Raw genomic sequence first — 19,616 nt, 5'->3', positions numbered from 1 at the left:
CAATACAATAATTATGATGTTAATAACAATCAATAAGCAATCTTTTTTTGTTGTTGATGTATTTGTAGTTGGCCTAAATGTCACAACCTTTTCGGCCAACTTGTACATTTGAGATACATGGATTAACAAATAGATAAGATTGTTTACTTCATACATTAATTACATCTAAATAATTTGTTGTTATAATATATGTTTATCTTGTTCAGTTCTGGTCATTCATTTTGTTGATGCTGTTGCTTTGTTGAAATTTGCTAAACATTTCACATTTCCATTTTATTTCTGTTCTTTCATTACGTATTCCCATTTGTGGCATGACAGGGGAAAAAAGTCCTGGGACTGTTTAGGTTTTTTATTAATTTCTACAAGATACATTGCACCCATACTCCAGAGCACAAATACCCCAGAGCACGCAGAACTGGACTTGCAAAACATCCACAGGTACAACAAAGGCACCACCAGAGAAGATTCAAAGCACCGCTCTATTACAGTTCAGGACAGGCTGAGTGGGTTGATTTGTGAATGCTTGTGGTTTAAGGCAGCTTCATTCAATTTTGCCTGTGAATAAATGTTGTAAGATCATGTATTGATAAAGGCAGTGCTCGTGAAAACACACACAGACACACACAGACATACACACACATACACACAGACATACACACACACACACACACACACAGCATGTCAGGGACTAATGGAACAACACTGGAGCAGAGAGAAGTAGTCTGACCCTCTTGTCAGGAACATGGATCCAGATCAAAACTGTGGCCAGTGCCGAACCACAAATCCAAGACATAAACAAAAATGGCACAGCTGTTTACATTCCTGGTTTCAGACATTTTTAGGGCAACACAGATGCAATGTATGGACAATTAGATAAACTGGTGTTGTGTAAAATGTCATGTGGTTTGAAAGTTGATGCTACACTGATTACAAAATCAAACTTGAAATCCTTTCTCTTTGCTTGTTTTCTGCTGTGTCTTGTCCTTCTCTCCTTGTCTATACATTCCTTCAAGCTAAGAGCAGAGAGACATACCCTGTGTCCAAATTCTCCACCCTTTTCCCCGAAATGTGCACTTATGCACTCCCCCACATACGATTGGGGTAAACATGAGCGCTGACACCAATCCTATGCTTTTAAATCCATGTGGGGAAGTACACAAGTGCACACTTCAGGGAAAAATGTGGGTAATTGGGACTCACATAGAGTTTGAGAGGGGCAGCTGGTGATGTGGGGGCCCTGTGCCGGTTATGAGGCAGTTGCAAATAGAGACACAAGGGCACCGAAGGTATAGAGTTACTTGGAGGGTACCACGTTGCTATCCTGAACCAAGTCGCCATACTTTTTTCACCTTTTCAGACAAACAGTTACTATTCACGTCCAGTGATGGAAAAGCCATGGTACAATTATTGGCTTTGAACATTGCATGATGGTTCCATTTTTAGCAATCATTTAGCGATATAAAAAAAACAATTTGATATACTGTATGTTGACATTGTTCAGACAGTGGAGTTCATTTCAAAACAACCATGAAAGAGATGATGGTACACCCCTCCAGGATAACGCCATTCTATACCCATTGAGATCTGAATTCCCCAAACAAACATTATTACAAGTTGAAGAGAAAAGAAGATGGTATGAGGTGGAAGCAAACATTCAAAGGGTATGTTCGGTCAAGAAAACTTGTGTTGCCTCAAAAGGTATACCGGTAGCTAATGTTTTACTTTTGATAGCATTATCATTATCTCAAATGGTTTTGTTGGCAATTCAATTACCTGTTATGGTTTTTCAGTAGGCTTATTTGATAAGTAAATTATGGTACGTCACAACCACACAGCAGCAATCACTAAACAAAAGGCCTGTTTGAGAGGTAAATCTCATCTGTTTCTAGCTATAGGATCAACATATATTTTGTGTAGTAAGCTGATGGAAAGTTTCATTGTATTACAACAAAATATATAACTCAATCAGGAATCAAGATTCCTAACAACAGAAGCTATCCAAATGTTAAAAAATGTCATGGTCTTAAATGTGTACTTCATTTCTGGTAATCTGAAGGCAAGTGCATTGGTAGCTCCAGTAGCTTGCCTACTAAAGTCAGCTGCTTACATCATCCTAGTCCAAATATAGATGTTAGCTGCTCCATCCTTAGCTTACCCCTCCCTCAGATTGAAATGGTGACTTTTAGCTTTTACTAAGTAAAAGTAAAGTAGCTACTTTAAGTAAAGTAGCAAATAATAACACATTTACAATCAAACTAACTAATCTAAAATGAAAATGTTTGTAAAAATGTATAATATATGAATCATGTAATACATAATTATAATAATTGCCGTTTGCAATTAATTAATAATTAATTCTCTTGAGAATTAACTCTTCTTAATTAACAATAAGAAAAAAAGTAGTCCGTGATTGTAGTAATTTGTATTTCCATATAAATTCAATTACGCAGTCATATCTCCAATCAGGCTCAATGAACCTTGCATAAATTTCACACATCTACAGACACACACAATTACTTACAGCACTCTGCCTGCCATATGCATCCAAATATGCAGATGATAAAGTAGTATGGATATTGGCCACATCTGAGCTTTATGTACGGCTGGGACTTTAGGTCTAGAATCATGTGATTTGCTGGAAGAAGCCCCCCTCCCTCCCTCCTCCCGGCCCTGCCCCTGAGTGGCCTCTGCTAAGGCTATGTTTCCAGGAAAGGGGCCTACTGGACAGGCTGTGAGGCCTACGCAGGGAGAGATTGGCTCATTGAGAAAAACAAAAACAGAGAGGGGAGGTGGGAAGACTCTCCCTCTTACATAATGCAGGCCTCCATGACCAGAAAAAAAAGTTCCCCACCGCCACAATGCAAAGAAAACCTGTCTGTCCACTCTCAGAGCTACAGCAGTGGCACTTCAAGTCTTTTAGTCTGAACATATTACGAAATGTACAGTTACAATGTAAGTATCACTCACTGTATCACTACAGTATCAGTCTTAAAACATGTTGATGTAACAACACCACTGCATACCAGCATACGAATTCCAACCATTACTAACATACTCTAGGTCTATGAACTTGAGAGGCATTATTGTAGCAATTGCATCTGACTACATAATCACCTCTACAATGATTTATATATATTTGAGGATGATTAAGCTGAACATGGTACATTTTCTATATACCATATATTTGTGCAATTTCACAATATGGTCGAAAATCAAGTCAAGTCATGTTTGTTGTTCATCATACAGTAACTGGTAGTCAGGCACCTTCAGAACATTACCCTTGACTGAGATTCCATCTCCCTACAGAGTCTACAGTGCCACTCTGTGGCTGAAAAGAGCATACAGTGTGTTCATGTAATTCTCAAAACTGAAAACAAAAGGCATCCCATATTTGAACAAACCTTACAAATCTTTCAAGTTTATCAAATTTATCAAATTATGTAAACATGGTAAACTCAATATCCTCTTTTAAATTATTGATTTATTTCTATCTTGTTTATTTATTTCAAAATCTGCCACCAAACCAGCATTTAATACAAAAGTATACATCAGCATAACATACATAAATTATGACATCAGAAATAATCAGCTAAATTTGATTGAGATTACTTCTCTTGAAGGATAAGATACAATAAATTAACATAAAAATGGAGTAAGTCAAGGTAACTCATAGCTACTATAGCACCTTCAAATATTTTTAATACTTCTCTTCAACACATCCCCTTCCACAAGCAGTGTTGTTCATGAGTCAAAGTCTGGCTGCTGCTCAATCAGAACAGTGGTGTCATTCCTTCTCCTGCTGGTGAGGTCTAGACAGGACACCCCCAGAGCTATCAGACACAACCATGCCTGGGGGAGAGAGAGGGAGAGGGGGAGAGAGGGGCATGAATAACAGGTTCTTAAAACTTAAGAACAGTATAAATGAGTTGAATTAACAGAAAGGTAAGCTTAGTAAAACCCATAGTCATTATACTATGAGTTGGCATTTCTATAAGTACAACTGCCCTCATAAATAACTTTTATCAAATGGTTTTTCCATTTAGGACTACTCAATGGTAGCACAGGCGAACATGCATTCAGAGTAAATTCCTGAAAATGACTACATACTATGACTTGCAGAGACACTGTTGGTGAATGTTCTTGAATTGACTTTTGTTGTGTTCTGAATACCACTATCTCTTGCCACTAAACATATTGTGAATTGTGAGTAAAACTTACCAGGTAACCCACAAATCCCAAATATGCTATGCAGAGAAAAGCTGCCAGAACGTACAGCCACACACTGTTAAATGTGGTGACGTAGATCACTACGAAGTACATGTTGATGGCACACACTAACAAGACCACAACGCCTCCACCGATCTTCCACACTCTGAAGAGAAAACGGGGAGATAAAAATCAGTCTAACAAAAAAAAAAAAACACATAACATTTAATACATACATTTTCTCATTAGCTTTATCTTATGGTCTTTTTTTCCATTATGGTGCTCTTGACTTACAATCCATTGGAAAATTCATTCATGAGGGAAGGCAAACTGGTGAAAGTAAGGATGGGAATTAGGGCAAACGGCAGCTGTGAGAGAGTGGAAGAGAATGCGATAATGAAAATTCAATATTTTGGAAGACAACCTTTTCTCAGGTAGACTAAACATCACCTTTACAATAACTGTATCACCATACTGAATAGCTGTTCAAAAACCCAAGGGCAAGGTGAGTGTCCCAATTCTCCACCCTTTTCCCTAAAGTGTGCACTTCCCCAAGTAGATTTAAAAAGAATAGAATTGGTGTAAGAGTCAAGCTTACACCAATCCCATACTTTCAAATCCATGTGGAGAAGTGCACAAGTATACACTTCAGAGAAAAGGGTGTATGACATTCTACTTCCCTCCATCCTACCTACGACCCCCAGTGCTCTCAGACCTGCATGCTCTGCAGCACGTTGAGGAAGTCGTTCATGCCTGTCAGGTGTTCTACGTCCTGGAAGATGGCCACCAGCAGGGTGGGGGTGATGGCGATGGAGCGGGTCAATAACACCCGTGCAAAACGGGACCAGCGCAGGTTCAAAAAGCCCTGGGGGAGAACAACAACATCCGTCTCTGTGACATTCATCGAGCTATAATTACAGTGTTATCTTCTTACCATCACAATTACTAGCTAAGCCTTTGTTTTTAAAGGACTTGCTCAGATCCATTAATCAAATGCAGACATTGTAGTAATTAGCGTTAAGTTGGAGTTCAATAAATCGATTTAAGGGACGACATTTAATTAAGGTGAGTCCAGTCCGAGGGGGGTCTCTCCAGTCACTTGACTTTGATTGTCCTTGCACTACTAACCTCCATGACAAACTGTCCAGCGTAGGTCCCAGTCATGGTGGAGCTCTGCCCTGCAGCCAGGATACCCACGGCCCAGATGTAGAGGGCTGCAGGGCCGAAGAAGCAGCCCAGCACCACCCCCTGCCACAGGGACCACATTCATAGTCATGTTGGGAGCACTCTAGCCTGGTTGGCCCACATCTCTTTGTACGGTTTCATGGTGCGGTTTCAGGGTAGAAATTACATTCAGACCAGGCTAGGAACACACCTCTACACCAGGAAAAAAGCTGAACAGTGGCATTCACCCTCCAGGAGCGAGAAGAGCTTACCCCTTTATAGATGTCCACCTGTAGTGTGTCATTGTTCAGGGGGAACAGATCTGAATGTGGACTGCCAGTTGCATTACACATGTCATGCTAGAACGAAGAGCAACAAGAGGTGTCATAAACAAAATACAGTTGTAAATACAGAGTTACTACATAGGTATAGGGTCACTTCATATAAAGTGTGACTCAGTGTCTTTTAGAAAATTCACATATCAAAGTACAATCCAAATGATTAGCTTCTCCTTAGGTAACCTTGGTTAGGTGACAGACAGTATACGCACCACTTCAATGTTTGTACGTCCATAGAAAGCCTGAGCGAACACAGCGACCACAAACACATTGATGAGGAAAGACAGAAAGAGTGCGAGGGTTGACTCAATGAAGAAGTATTTGTTGGCCTCCCGGACTTCCCTCTTGTTGGACCGATCGATCTCTCGAGACTGAGTGAGACACAGTTTTAAAGACTCATTTATTTGATTCAACTGTGCAGCAGCATGAACTTATAAAGAGAGAGAGAAAGACAAATAATCAAGCCTACTCCACCTTTCCATAAGTGTGTTTTGGTTTTCAATGAACTAGACATAGTGTTTGATTTCAAAGATGATTCAAGAGATTGTGAGAAATAATTGTACAATCCCCTTTACCATTATCAATGGCCATCAGCACACTTGTAACAGTTTCTTGGATGTCTTTACTCGATAAATTTTACATGAAGTTACTGTGACCCTTTTTGGCAACCCTACCTTTTTGTGATTTAGTTTTTCATAGGTTTTTTTTTCACCCAAACAATGAAATTAGATATGGCACAATTATACATGAATAGAGTATGTATGGTTTGGTTACCCTACCTTGACGAGGGCAGAGTGCAGGTAGATGTTGTGTGGCATAATGACAGCACCAACAATGCCCACAGCCTGTTGTAGCTGAGTCGGACCGCATCCCGCACAGTACGGCAAAAACATCCCCTTCAGTAGCTCCCCCTGGTCCGGACGCACTGTCACATACTGGGAGACATACAGGGAATTACACACACACACACACACACACACACACACACACACACCCAGACCCACACACGCACACACACACTCACACACTCACACACACATTCAAAGAGCACATAACATTCAGTACTATATAACAACATTAGGCAGGCAAGGGGGAAGTGTTATGGTGATTCTACATGGCCATGAACATGAGATCACTCCCTTCACAACCTTGTTCACAAAAGAAATGAGGATTTAAATGATCAAGTGTACATTCTTCTGTACCTCGTATCCAAAGGTGATGGCCATGATACCAATAAGCACTGCAAAAAAGGCCTCTAGCTTCCTCAGACCTAAACAAGGAGGAGAGAATCTTTTACCTATTACTCTTTAACAACATAAAGACACAAGCGGGAATTGCTCCAATGGCCATAAACCCACCATACTTGTCCAAGAACAGGAAGACAAACGTGTCGACGATGGTGATGAGCACTCCACCATACAGCGGGATCCTGCACATACAGGAAACCATCAAATCATTTAGATAACTGATGGAACTTATGACTCCTGCAGATGTGAAGTGAGTGATATTATACCTGCTTACCTGCCAGAGGAGAGGAGCCCGAATGCAATGGCAGTACCTATCACCTCCTGCATGTCAGAACCGATAATAGCCAGCTCCACCATCAACCACAGGATGATACGAGGCACCTATAGGAAGACCAAATGAAAGGTTTCATATATTCAGGTGAATTAGCTAAATAAATCATGGAGAAACCTTGCCAATGTTAAAATGTCCAAAGTGTATAGCATGCAAGTACGTGGCCGACAGGGTTCGGACCTCAGTCCCCTGCATGCTACAACAACACCTCAGCCCGCCACCTCAACCTACAATTCCAATGCTATAAAATGACAATACAGCAATGGTACACTATTATGGCAATGTTAAGAGATGTGACAGTATGAGTGACAAAGAGAGAGAGAGGGGGGGGGGGGGGGGGGGGGCAGGCTCACAGTGTGGTACTGGTGATGGCAGACTTCTGCCAGGTGCATCCCAGTGACCACGCCCAGGCGAGCTGCCAGCCTCTGCAGCAGCAGACCAATGATAGTAGCTCCCAGAAGCACCCACAGCAGCTGAAACGAGAACACAGGTGTTGTGTGTCAATCAACCACTTGTTGAGACCACTTGTAACTCAACCACTTGTATCATTAGAACCAGAGGTTCTACAATTACGACTATCAAGGTTCTAATAACCATGCAGGAACATTTCTAAGGAGAAGTCCGACTATGAAGGTTCTACAGGACCAAAAAAGAGCCTTTAACAGTTTTGTGCAAACATCATGTGAAAATAGTTCATTGGGATTCCGTAGGGAAATTGTAGTTATTCTATTCCATCCCATTCTATTATATTCTCCACTGTGACGGTCGCAGCTACACTCCACCCGGGTCTGTGTTTGTTGTTGTGTGTGTTCTGTGTTTGTTTCCTGAATGTTGTGCAGCAGGCTCCATATGGTCCATGGTCCGAAGGCTCCGCCCACTTCCTGGTTGATCAATCCCTTCCACCAATCAGCCCAAGCCACATGGACTATAAAAGCCTACTGAGTCACTGTTCTGGAGCTGTGCTAGCTCACCACCTTGTGTGTATTGTTCTGTTTTGCATCTTGTTTAGAGTATTAGTGATTATCCATTAAGGGATACTGGTTGCTGAGTGTGATTTTGAGGAGGTTTAGCTTGAGGAACAGGTAACAGTATTTTCACTTTATTATTATTAGTCACTGATTCACACAACTTCACCTTGTCACGTAGTTTATTAATGTTAGAAACACTAGGGCTAGGGGCGACTGTGGGTTTATGTACTTTTGTTTGAAATTGTTGTTTAGTTTCCCTGTTAATAAATAACTTTAATAATTACCCACACCATCGGGTTTATGTTGCTTCTCTTTTCCCTAACGAGCTAGGGTCGTAACATCCACACATTATGGTTCAGGGTCTATCGGGACTGAAAAGAACGTTGATGCTCCTCCTGTACCTTGAATCCTGCTTTAGCACCAGACTGCAGGTCTGACTCGATGTTTCCTGGGTCAAGGTAGGCGATGCTCATCAGGAACCCAGGTCCTGTGAACGCCCACAGCTTACGAAAACTGAAAACTGTCTAAATTAGGGGAGGAATAGGGTTTTAAACGTAGGGTTTTTATAATAGACATGCTCAAAACACACAACAGACTATTTGAAACATACATACATTCTATATTAGCCTGATCAGCCCAGATCTGTGAATGCTGTCTAGCGAGCCTATAGCTATAGGTGTTGGCTGTACAGCAAAAACAGATCTGGGGCAACCAGGCTATATAGTATCTTGATTGACTTTAGATCCTAGGACAGCTATTTAGAGCCCTTTCCCGACATACTTGGCTGGTATCCTCTGGAATGGGAACCTTCTGGTCAAAATAGGTGCTGGCCACAGCCGCATTTGGACCCTCAGGAAATGCAGAGGGGGGGGGATCTCCTCGCTCTGTGTGTGTGGGCTGGATGGCTTCTTTTTCCTGTGACATTTCTCCTGGAATATGAGGCACAATGAGAGGAATCAATCAATCAAGTTCAAAGTCGATTAAGTTCAAGCGCAAGCAGTTCAACTTTACAGTAAGGTAATATAAACTTCACAGATTGCAATTTCATTCAGTGTGGAATTTACAACTTTTATTGCAGTAATGTACTTTAAAGTACTTTATAGTTCCTGCCTGCTGCTGACAAGTATGATCTCTATGACAAGGATACTGGCTTAAATCCATGCACACTGATTGTAGCACATGCAATGTTAATTGTGCAATATTATCCAGTCATACATTAGTGTTTGGATAGGTGCACAACTACAATACAACAATAGCGAGTAGCTTGAAAACAGCCATTTAAGCCTGTCAGAAACTATTAATAACACCCAACATTAACCAGCCGTTTTAATGGCAGTTCGAAACAACACAGATGTCTGTTTGTTTGCCTTGAAAACAATCTCATGATCTCAACACTATACACTGGGAGTGCAGGTTAAGGAAGGGATGTCCATAGTCCTCACTAGCTCTTGTCTCTTACCTTCTCCATGTCCATGCTCCTGGTCTGTGGGTACACTGGGGGGTAAGGAGGAGATGTGGATATCCTCATGTTGAGGGTTTCTGTCTGAAAGCACACACATAGTTGTAATTATAGCCTACTAGAGTTCACATCATGGAATAGATAGTATTGTAGCGAACGGCGGGGCAGAGTAGCTTGCCCTAAGCGGGTATCGAACTCACAATCTCCTGCTTACAAACCGGCCGCACCAGCTACAACACCAAGAGAGTTAGCTACCTGGGCAATGCATGCTGGGAATAGGAAGGCACAATGCTAACTGTGTAGCCCCGTCGCTACAGTATGTACACTCTGTATGCATGTAAAAGGTATGTATACAAAACTATTCCGAATCCAGCAAAAGTAACTGGGGCATTCATTACAGCATTGGCTGAAAAATGCCACCCACTGAGCAGTTTGTTTAATTAAGTTATTACTTTTATTTCATGTCTGAGGTCAGCATACAGCCACAAATGAGGTCAGCTATATAGTTCCAAGATATCATGGACAATATATTAGACTTTTTTAACATTGGCTATCAAATCAATAGTGGTCTGACATCTGATAGATCGCATAGTCTTACTCACTGTGGGATGCAGTATATCTGTATTATCCAGTGGCATCTTACCTGCGCTCTGAAAAGAGAACATTTTTGGTGCACTGAAACGCTTCATCTTCAAAAGTAAAATAAATGTCCATTAATGACACATCATCGACTTAGGAGCTGTGTGCTTGAAGGCGCAACATCACAGGTAAAAATGAGAAGTTTCCGGATGCAATTTTGTCCTGCAATTCACGCCATACTCATCAATATACAGGTCATGTGTTAAGCAAGCGACACTAGTTGTAGATTCACTCGAGTCAAAGCCATGGAAGATGTTGACTTTCCAGGTAAACCGGGAGCAAAGTCACATTCCTATGGCAGTTTAAAATGAAAGCCTAATGTGTCACGTGACTTGGCTATTGTTTATCTGATATTTTTGTTTCCGTGTTAACTATTTGAAGTGATTTCAAGGTGTTGTAAAGGTAACGCAGTTGATATTCGGAGTCACGGAGGGGACCGACGAGAGACAAATAAGTTAGGCCTACTTTACATTGTAAAACAAAGTGCGACCATTTGGGCGCCTTCTAAAGCAAAATGGTAATAGAATACGATTTGTGGTGAATTGAATGTGTGTCCTATTCCACACAGTAAGAGGGTCCCTAGGTGGCGACAAATAGTGATTTATTGACTCCACTAAAGCGTTCAACTGTCCATTCATGACCACGGCGCAGCTGTTGTGGAATAGAGAGCAGCAGGGCCATCACATTATGCATCACAGTGAGACAGGCAGGTATATTTTAGATTTTCTGTTGAAATCATATTAGGCAACTCAATTATGGTATGCAACAAATTTGCCTATGTTTTGTCATGATTATGATTATAATGCAGTTACATTGTTATAACGTTGTAATGATGAGCTATAAAAAAGAAAATAAACGGCCATAGGTTATTTACCTAATATAGGCTATTAAGATGAAGCAGAGAAAAAGAGCAGAGTAAGCAGGTTGACAAGGAATTAATGAATGATACAATCAATACATGACCAGCAAATCATCATTATGGTACAAATAGGCTGCGGTAGGTAAAGAAAAGAAAAGACACAGGGGGAAACAGTGAATAGCAAGAGATCATCCGATCCCCATCTTTAATCCAATGGTTTACTTGTTATCAAATCTGAATCAGAACACAGCAGCAAATCCTCTGTGTTTGAGCTGACATGTGGACATGGACATGGCTGTATCACATTGCCAGTGTTCAGATTCACAAAGAGATTTGGTGCAATGAAACCAGATGAATAAAAGTGTTTATTTCATCAAGCACCATTCTGAATAGAGCAAATTTGATGTGCTTATGTTATATGTGATGAGGCATAAACTCATATACCCATGCAACATTCACTGTGAAATGTACATATATCTTATTGCAGAGAAGATAGGAGTTGTTTGAATCTTGATTAATTCATTCTTTTCATATTGTAGCCTATCCCTTGATCCCCTTATTTATTGTTGTTTACAGTTATGGCTGCTGTTCTCATATGATGGTTTGGATGTTGTGTGTGATTTGCTTTTCAGTCTGTAATCAACATTAATAACAGCAGTATTTCAGCTTTGTAAAACTTGTAAGATCATCAGACACATACAGTAGTTGTTGGAAAATGCTTGCTTGTGGCATGTATGTGGAGTAAAAATAATCTCCTCAAATCATACTCCCGTATAAAATCAAAATGAGTAGAAAATGATACAAAAAACAAGAACATCAAATAAAACAAAGAATGTCTTTATGCATCCTGAAATTAGACTGAAAAACGTCTGTCACCGTGGATTGAAGTTGTAAAGTCTGTTGGACAATTTGCATGTTTTATATAGTTCGTTTAATGTAGTAAGTCTTTTATCAGTTCATCAATTATAAAAAAATGTGCATCTGGTTCTTTTGTTCAGAAGAAAGTGTGGAAAGATGAAGATCCTCATGTGTGCTGTTTGTCTGTTGCTGCTCCAGGCATCTCTTAGCACATTGTAACATCTGCAGGCTTGTCCATGAGTCTCTATGTACCCTGCCCAGTTCTTCCCTACCATTGGCTGGATGTCCTAAGTGCCCGTCTAAGAAGAAATCATAACGAAACACAGCACCATCCACTGTCCGCCCCCAGCCCGGACATGCCAAGTCTTATACTGTAGTGACTCTCATCACCACCTCACGGTTGGCGGTGACGCTAAGGCGGGGGTGGTTGGGCCGCAGCTGGCTTAGAATGTGCAGGATGGTGTAGCCACAGTGGTGGTTCAGAATAGTCCGGAACCTCCGGCTCCGTCGACCCCTGCTGCTGCCCAGGCTGTGGGTGTTACTACGAGAGCCCCGGCTCCCATTCTTATTGGAACTCATTGGGTCCCCCAAGTCCTTTGATTTCTCATAATTTAGTACTTTCCACTGCTGATTGACAGCTTGCCATCGCTTGAATATTCGGTATACAGATGAGCCCTCATGGATTATAAGGCCTGGGCAGAGAGAGATTGTTGGAAAAGGATGAGGAGAGACAGGGGACAGGATGGAGAGCACGAGTGATCTCTTGAGTAACAAATGATTTTTAAGACTCAGAATGAAATAATGCAACTAAACTAAGTAGATATAACCATAACCATCCTGTGTTCGCTGCACAGTTCAGAAGAATAGCACAAACACAGTACCATCTACTTTCAGTCGGGTCTGACACACACACACACACACACACACACACACACACACACACACACACACACACACACGCACACACACACACACACACACACACACAGACAATGTGCCATTTCACAAGTAAAATCTACATAGCCTCACAGTTTGTGTGACCACCAATTACTAATACCCATGTTTTCTGTGTGACTGCATTTGGTTCTCACCTATGCAGACTATGTCCATGAAGCCGTACATGCCGTAGCAGATCTGGAAGAGCAGGTCCTGGCGCTGCCACTTTGCAGAGGGGCTGAGGGAGGACCAGACCAGCCAGGAGATGCTAGCGATGAGGAACAGAGAGCCCAGGATGATGGCAGCGATCTGGACCTTCTCGATCACCGTCAGGGAGATGGCCTGCCACTGAGAGGTAAAGACATAGGCCAAAAATGAAGGCTACAACTCACGATACAAGTCAACACTGAGCAGGAGGGGGCAGAGGGACAATGACGCAACAGGAAAAATGTGTCAGCACAATATGGTTGATCTTTCTCACACTCCACCATCACTCACTGTGTGAGTGAGTGTCCAAGATTTGTTCTAGTTCAACGTGGGTGTGAAGTCTAGTGCAGACACTAGTGCAGTAGAGCAGAGCACTGCACACTTGGATTGCTATATTGTGTCATTTTTTATTAAACCTTTTATTTATGCAGGAGTCTCTATGTACCCTGGCCAGTGCTTCATCTTCACTCAGTTCAACCCTACTAGACAGATATTCAAAGATTGTGATATTTGGAGTATATCATGATATTGTTCAGCCAATTGTCTGTAAAAGTGCTTACAATTCCAGATATGTGCATAACTACATATGCAGTATCCTATGTTTTTCAAGGCAAAGCACCGGCCATATACACTGGGGTCTATTCTCATTTCCTTGCCACCACCGTACGCAGATCTGTGCTTTACGCGCCAAATGTGCGCGGGAAGCGCGGTGGTTGGCACGTACTGGGCTGACATTAGAATACACACTGGAGCTCCGCACGCACATTTGGCGCGTGAAGATCCAGAGACACGCACGTACGGTGGTGCGCAAGGAAATGAGTCTGAGAGCGTAGAGTCTGGAACACCTATTTGGCGAGATATGCTCGCACCTTTTCAAAATGGGAAAGTGCACAGCCATAAGTGCATAACAGATGCAGTGTTCAAGGAAATCAGAATAGACCCCACTATGCGCCGCAGTTCAGTAATATAATATCAAATAATATTTTGATGCGGGTATCGCCCAACCCTAATTGATAGTGCACAAGGCATGTATTTGTGTAGTGGACGATTGAATGTTTGTTCATTGTCATTTGCCCAGTCACAGAGAGAGTGTGATTGAGGGGCGAGAGACTACTTACTTGCAGTGGGTTCTTGGTGCTGATGGCCAGCACATGATACTTGAAGTAGCAGAGTTCACAGCTCCAGGATCCTCTCTCGCTGATCCAGCGGATAAGACAGGGCTGGTGAGTACAGCGCACGGAGCCAGCACAGCGACACGGGCTCAATAGCTCTCCCTGCAGGACAGGACAGAACAACCACACACAACATGACAAGACAGTACAGGCACGTCAACACTGGTTCAATATTTACACTAACACACCACTTAGAATACACGGCCAACACATTGCCTCATTCTAAATGGTTTGCTATAGTGTGGATATTAGAACATAGCCATTGTGTCTTCGATATCATACGTCCACCTTAGGTTTGTGTGTGTCTAAATCTGGCGCATTCAGAAAAAAGAGGATGCACACACACAGGGTTGTGATCTTCATTCAACATCACATATCACGTGAAGATTTTGAAGCTGATTGTAAGCCACTATCAACTCTCCTCCACCTTTCCACCTCCATTTTAGCACATTGAAAATCACAGTTTTAGCTTATTTCACTCTGAAATAAAAGCGCTGAAAATGTCAGTCAGTAAATGTTGAGGTAAACATAAATGCAAAATGATGCATGTCTAGGAATTATTAGTAGATCAATGCATGGGCACAGCTTGATGCCTGCCCCATTGGCTAGAAGGGGCCTATTAACGCACAGCAACATCAGCAGGGTGCTGGGAGATTTCAAGGGCAGGCAGGTGAAGGAGAGATAAGCCATTCAACCCCAACTGTTCGCAAAGACTCTCACAGAACCCAATCAATACCAGCCTCTGCAGCACCCACAGCAAACATCACCCATGTTTGTGGTCAACAAGGTGGGAATGAATTTTCAGCAGCCTCAAGTGACTCTAAAAATAAGAGGGAAAGTAGATTTTTGTCAAAAAGCTTTAAATTAAAAGAGTAGTGTTACCAGTGAAAAAAGTTAACTTTTATTTATTAAGTATGGTCATTGCTGCTGTCTCTCACAGATTGCCAAGTGAGTAAAGTTGTCTTTTTTCCCCCATCAAATGATGTACAGATGGCAGTGGCATAGCAAATACAGGCAGTAATGAACAAGACCAGAACAAAATCCAAATTGTTTATTGACAAACCTGTATTTAAGACTGCTTTAAAAACTACCCTCACTTCAGAAATAATTGGATCCCAAATCCCTCTGTTTATTACCAAGGACGAATAGAGAGATCGAAAATGTGTGTTTTTAGTTCAGTTGGTAAAGAGTGACCCATTTAACCCATGTTTACTGCTCTCTCTGCTGCATTTGCATATTTAGTCAGCTATTCTCAGAGAAGGGTACTGCTATGACACTGACTGAATAATCTTTTTCCGTCCTTTTACATGACTTTATTTCCCCTGCTTTGAATGTTCAATATATTTAATTATACCTCTATCATAATAAATACTTTCATTGACTAACCACAAACATATTTGGGTGGGCAGTCAGTAACCATATGCTGGTCAGACTTCAAATTACTTGTCTGACATTATAAAGATAACATACTGCACAGATCCTAGAAATCTTGTGCTATTTGCATGTTAAAATGCATTATCCCCATTATTTACATTTTGTTGGTGACCCTGCATGCAGAAATCGCTGATAGCTGCTTTAAGCAAGAATTTGTGAAAAGGCAAGCCTGGTAAAATAAAACCTGTATGCCGCCAACCCAACCAGTTCTTATCTAATACTGGCACAGCACACTGACTCTTGCAGTGTGGAATCAGTGAGACACCTACCATGGTGCTCTGACAGGTGACAGACAGCTAATTAGGAGTCACATTCAGTTCCTCCCACTGAGCAAGGTTATTATATCTGTAGCGGTAATTGGCCATCTGACAGGGACATGATTCTGTCCCCTGTTGTGACCTACTTGAATAATGAAATAACAATAAGATGACATTGTGTGACCCAAAATGAATGGCTTCTTCTTTGGTGATTATTGAGTTGACTGCTATTGAAGCAGGGCTAAAAGATAAGTTCATAAAGTCATGTCAATCTAAGATACTGATGTGCTTTTTTTTGCATAACTTTTTATGGTATCCGGTCTGGATATACACAGTATATATATATATATATATATATATATATATATATATATATATATATATATATGGGTGTGTGTGGGGTGCGTGTGTGCATGCGTGCATGCATGCTTGCGTGCTTCCCAGGTCTTAGCAACAAATGAAAGGTAGAATTTGAGGTGCTTCATAGCTCTGAGTTTATAAATGCTATAAATTAACACATAGGTGTAATAACACTGTGTGTGACAAACATAAAATCTTAGAAAGTGACTCAGTTGTAATTTCCATCTGTGCTCTAACAATCTTTACAGCATGTCTCATTATCCTAAGTCCAAGGTTAACCTGCTTAGCCAGGCTGGGCAGGTTTCTGCACATCTGTTGTGTCAAGTTTTGGCTGCGGACCAAAGATATGTCTATTGTTCAACCCCATATTGTACATTTCTAATACAAACAGTGAGTGCTGTGGAGTTTTTGGTAATTACATTTAGAAGACTGATTGCAAACAGATTGCATTTTATTTTATCACTGGACCAATTTTGGGCATAAAATTACAAAATTGGCATATAGATCACCTTGATAGATAATGAATTGACATCTATCATTTGAATGAGGAGAGTAATTTGGTTTTATATAAATGGCACAACAAATATCTCTGCATAGGCCTACTGTTTGTTACCCTCCACCCTACATAACCACTTTTTAATTGGCTAAACTTTCCCTCTTTTGCTGGCCAGACTTCAGTTCTGGTTGCCTAGCCTTGCAAGTAGACCTTTTAGGAAACATGATGCTATATTCTCTGGTGATGGGAAGACCTGGATAAGCATTATATTTGTTATGACATAAGCCTTCACTATTCACTATTGTCAGCATTTCTTAACCACAACAACTGGTTGCCTGTAGCCAAATGTTCGCATGATCCTCATACTGTAACCTTCTAGGCCTAGGCTATACTAATTACAGCATTGGGCTCATTGGGCTGTTGTGTTGTGGCGCGAAAAGCGGGACAACGTTGGGGCGAATGTGGGATAGTAGTAGGCTATACTGTACCTGCTCTAAGCCCTGGAAACAGATCCGACACTGGGGCTGGCGCATGCTGCTCGTTGTGCTGTTGAGCGACACGGCGTCCAGGCCCACTTGCAGTTTGGGGTCCTTCTCCTCAAACGCCAGGCTTCGTGGCCGAGGATCACTCCCGTAGTACTCCTCTTCATCATCCCGAGAAGAGCAGTCAACAAAGGGAGGCCAGCCGCAGCCGCCCATTCCGAGTCCTCGCATGCCTGACCGTCTTTCCGCTTCTGAGTCGGACTGTCTCGAATCGGATCGCATAAAAACCAATACTTTAAGTTCGTTGAAAAACATGCGGATCCGATACTTGAACATGTTTGGCTTACATCTATATTAATTCTTGAGAAGGGAATATGAAACCTATATGAAAATAAAGTGATTTTAGGAAAGGACCGTGTAGCCTTTTATTTGGGATATGATTATTATGATTATTATTATTATGCTACATGCTTATTATAGGGAGATGAAGCATCTGAAGCATCATCCGAGCAACATCACTTTTTTGCTTGTAAACTTGTATGGCTATTAGTGTTTAATGGTAGGCTAAGAAATGAAGGACCTCGTCTTGGTTGTTGCCTCTCTGATGGCATGTGTGTCTAAGCCAATGCGGATGAGAGATTTTCCTCTTCAACTGCCTGAGACACTTTCAATATTCATTTCCAAACAACTCTGCAAATGCCGCTAGATTTATCTTCCGCGTATCCCCAAATACATGATATAATGTACAATTATTAGAGTCAAATGCCTGAATTATCGATCTAAATACACATCATCAGATGCGTTGCACTGGGTTTGCAGCAAAAATACACGTTTTGCTACCCAAAGCAGAAGACTGCGAGAGAGAGGACCAGTGGAGGAGTAGTGAGCAATGTAGAGACAAAAAATAGGAAATAGGAAATAAAAAACAGCGACATTCCATCCACACAGTCATAGCTGGGACTCTTGTCAAGAATCATAATCCAAAAGGGTGCGGACAATGCAATGGAAGTTTAATTTAGACGTGATTGTAAGCTATCACGTCTTTTTATTGTTCCTCAGAAGCATCCCAGCCGTCAGATCATGATTCTTCGATTCTATTCCTCCTCTGTAATGTTTCGGGTTGATCCATCCAGAACACTCCCCATTCCACCCGACAGCCACTCTGGCGAGATCCAATTTACAATCATGTCCATATGCATTTCAAGTATTGCTGAAAATACAACAAAAATAGCGAAATACCATGTATTCCATCTTCATTCGATATCCATCAGGATTTGTTTGCTTGATACGGATATATGCTGCAGTGAGAAATGACAGCAAGAGACAGAGTACAAAGAGTTGCGGCAATTTTTCTAATTAGAGAGGCATTAAGATGTCTACGCATCAGATGGCAATTAATGACATTGATTATTGGATCCGATGGTGATGATACCTACTGCTCTCTTGCGCTGGCTGATTCCTCCTCGAAATGGTCGGCTATGAGAGTGAACCAACGCAGCACCTACTTCCGGAATACTAGCCTACTAAAGTGAAAAAACACTGACTATCGTCTGATTTCCCCTTTTTCTCCAAGTCACCTGTCTGTCTCCAGAGGTTGATATGCTCCCTCTAGATCCCTCTCGTTGGGGAGGGAAGATTTCGCCGTTTGGCTGCGTATTGACAGGCGCCGCTGTCCAAGGTGCTGATCACTCGTGACGTACGCAGCCACATGCACTGTACATGCCCGGGAAATATAAATTAAGCCTGGGCAGGGCAAGTGTGTGTGTGTGTGTGTGTGTGTGTGTGTGTGTGTGTGTGTGTGTGTGTGTGTGTGTGTGTGTGTGTGTGTGTGTGTGTGTGTGTGTGTGTGTGTGTGTGTGTGTGAGAGAGAGAGAGAGAGGGACAGAGAGGGACAGTGAAAGTGAAGAGAGAGACTATTTCTTTATGAATTACCGTCCACAACAGACAAAGACAGTTGATCTATGGTCTATTTGGACCAGGCAGGGTACTATAAGGGTCATAAGATTCATAGTGTCACAGTGACGGAGAAAACCATGCCCTTTGGTGAAAGAAAATAGTCTCTTGGTCGTTTGTCAGAGTGGTGAGACAAGGTAATCAGGGTCCATCACAAGCTGGAGGTCTAGAGGTCAGTTTATTCTGGACTTAGAGAGATGCTGTATAGAGTTATTGGCTGCTTCTTGACCACTGGCTTACACACTCAGCA

General features: G+C 41.7%; 2 protein-coding genes across 3 annotated transcripts; both read right to left on the bottom strand.

The window, feature by feature from the left end:
• Window positions 1-328: 328 nt before the first annotated feature.
• On the bottom strand, window positions 329-10,899 carry LOC310807845 (natural resistance-associated macrophage protein 2-like). 2 transcript variants are annotated; one of them, XM_083674461.1, is made up of 16 exons: window positions 10,357-10,899; window positions 9,714-9,797; window positions 9,035-9,183; window positions 8,656-8,778; window positions 7,640-7,759; window positions 7,230-7,336; window positions 7,067-7,137; window positions 6,911-6,978; window positions 6,488-6,643; window positions 5,921-6,079; window positions 5,643-5,729; window positions 5,335-5,454; window positions 4,922-5,071; window positions 4,501-4,574; window positions 4,219-4,372; window positions 329-3,849 (listed from the first exon to the last, which is right to left on the bottom strand). In XM_083674461.1, exons 1-16 carry the CDS (start codon window positions 10,400-10,402, stop codon window positions 3,742-3,744), a joined length of 1,776 nt encoding a protein of 591 aa, XP_083530587.1. In that variant the 5' UTR covers window positions 10,403-10,899; the 3' UTR covers window positions 329-3,741. The 2 variants fall into 2 exon arrangements, with proteins under 2 accessions (XP_083530587.1, XP_083530588.1); XM_083674462.1 differs by lacking the exons at window positions 9,714-9,797; window positions 10,357-10,899 and having other exon boundaries at window positions 8,656-8,774; window positions 9,035-9,147.
• A 1,282-nt stretch (window positions 10,900-12,181) lies between these two features.
• marchf9 (membrane-associated ring finger (C3HC4) 9) lies at window positions 12,182-17,781 on the bottom strand. Its single transcript, XM_083674464.1, has 4 exons — window positions 17,420-17,781; window positions 14,331-14,486; window positions 13,161-13,353; window positions 12,182-12,761 (listed from the first exon to the last, which is right to left on the bottom strand). The coding sequence occupies exons 1-4, from the start codon at window positions 17,747-17,749 to the stop codon at window positions 12,436-12,438; spliced, it is 1,005 nt and encodes a 334-aa protein (XP_083530590.1). The 5' UTR covers window positions 17,750-17,781; the 3' UTR covers window positions 12,182-12,435.
• Between the last annotated feature and the right edge of the window lie 1,835 nt (window positions 17,782-19,616).

The sequence above is a fragment of the Argentina silus genome (assembly GCF_951799395.1).
Source record: "Argentina silus genome assembly, chromosome: 8".
NCBI lineage: Eukaryota > Metazoa > Chordata > Actinopteri > Argentiniformes > Argentinidae > Argentina > Argentina silus.
The sequence above is the reverse complement of the archived record's forward strand: the minus strand, read 5'-3'. Positions and strand labels throughout refer to the sequence as shown.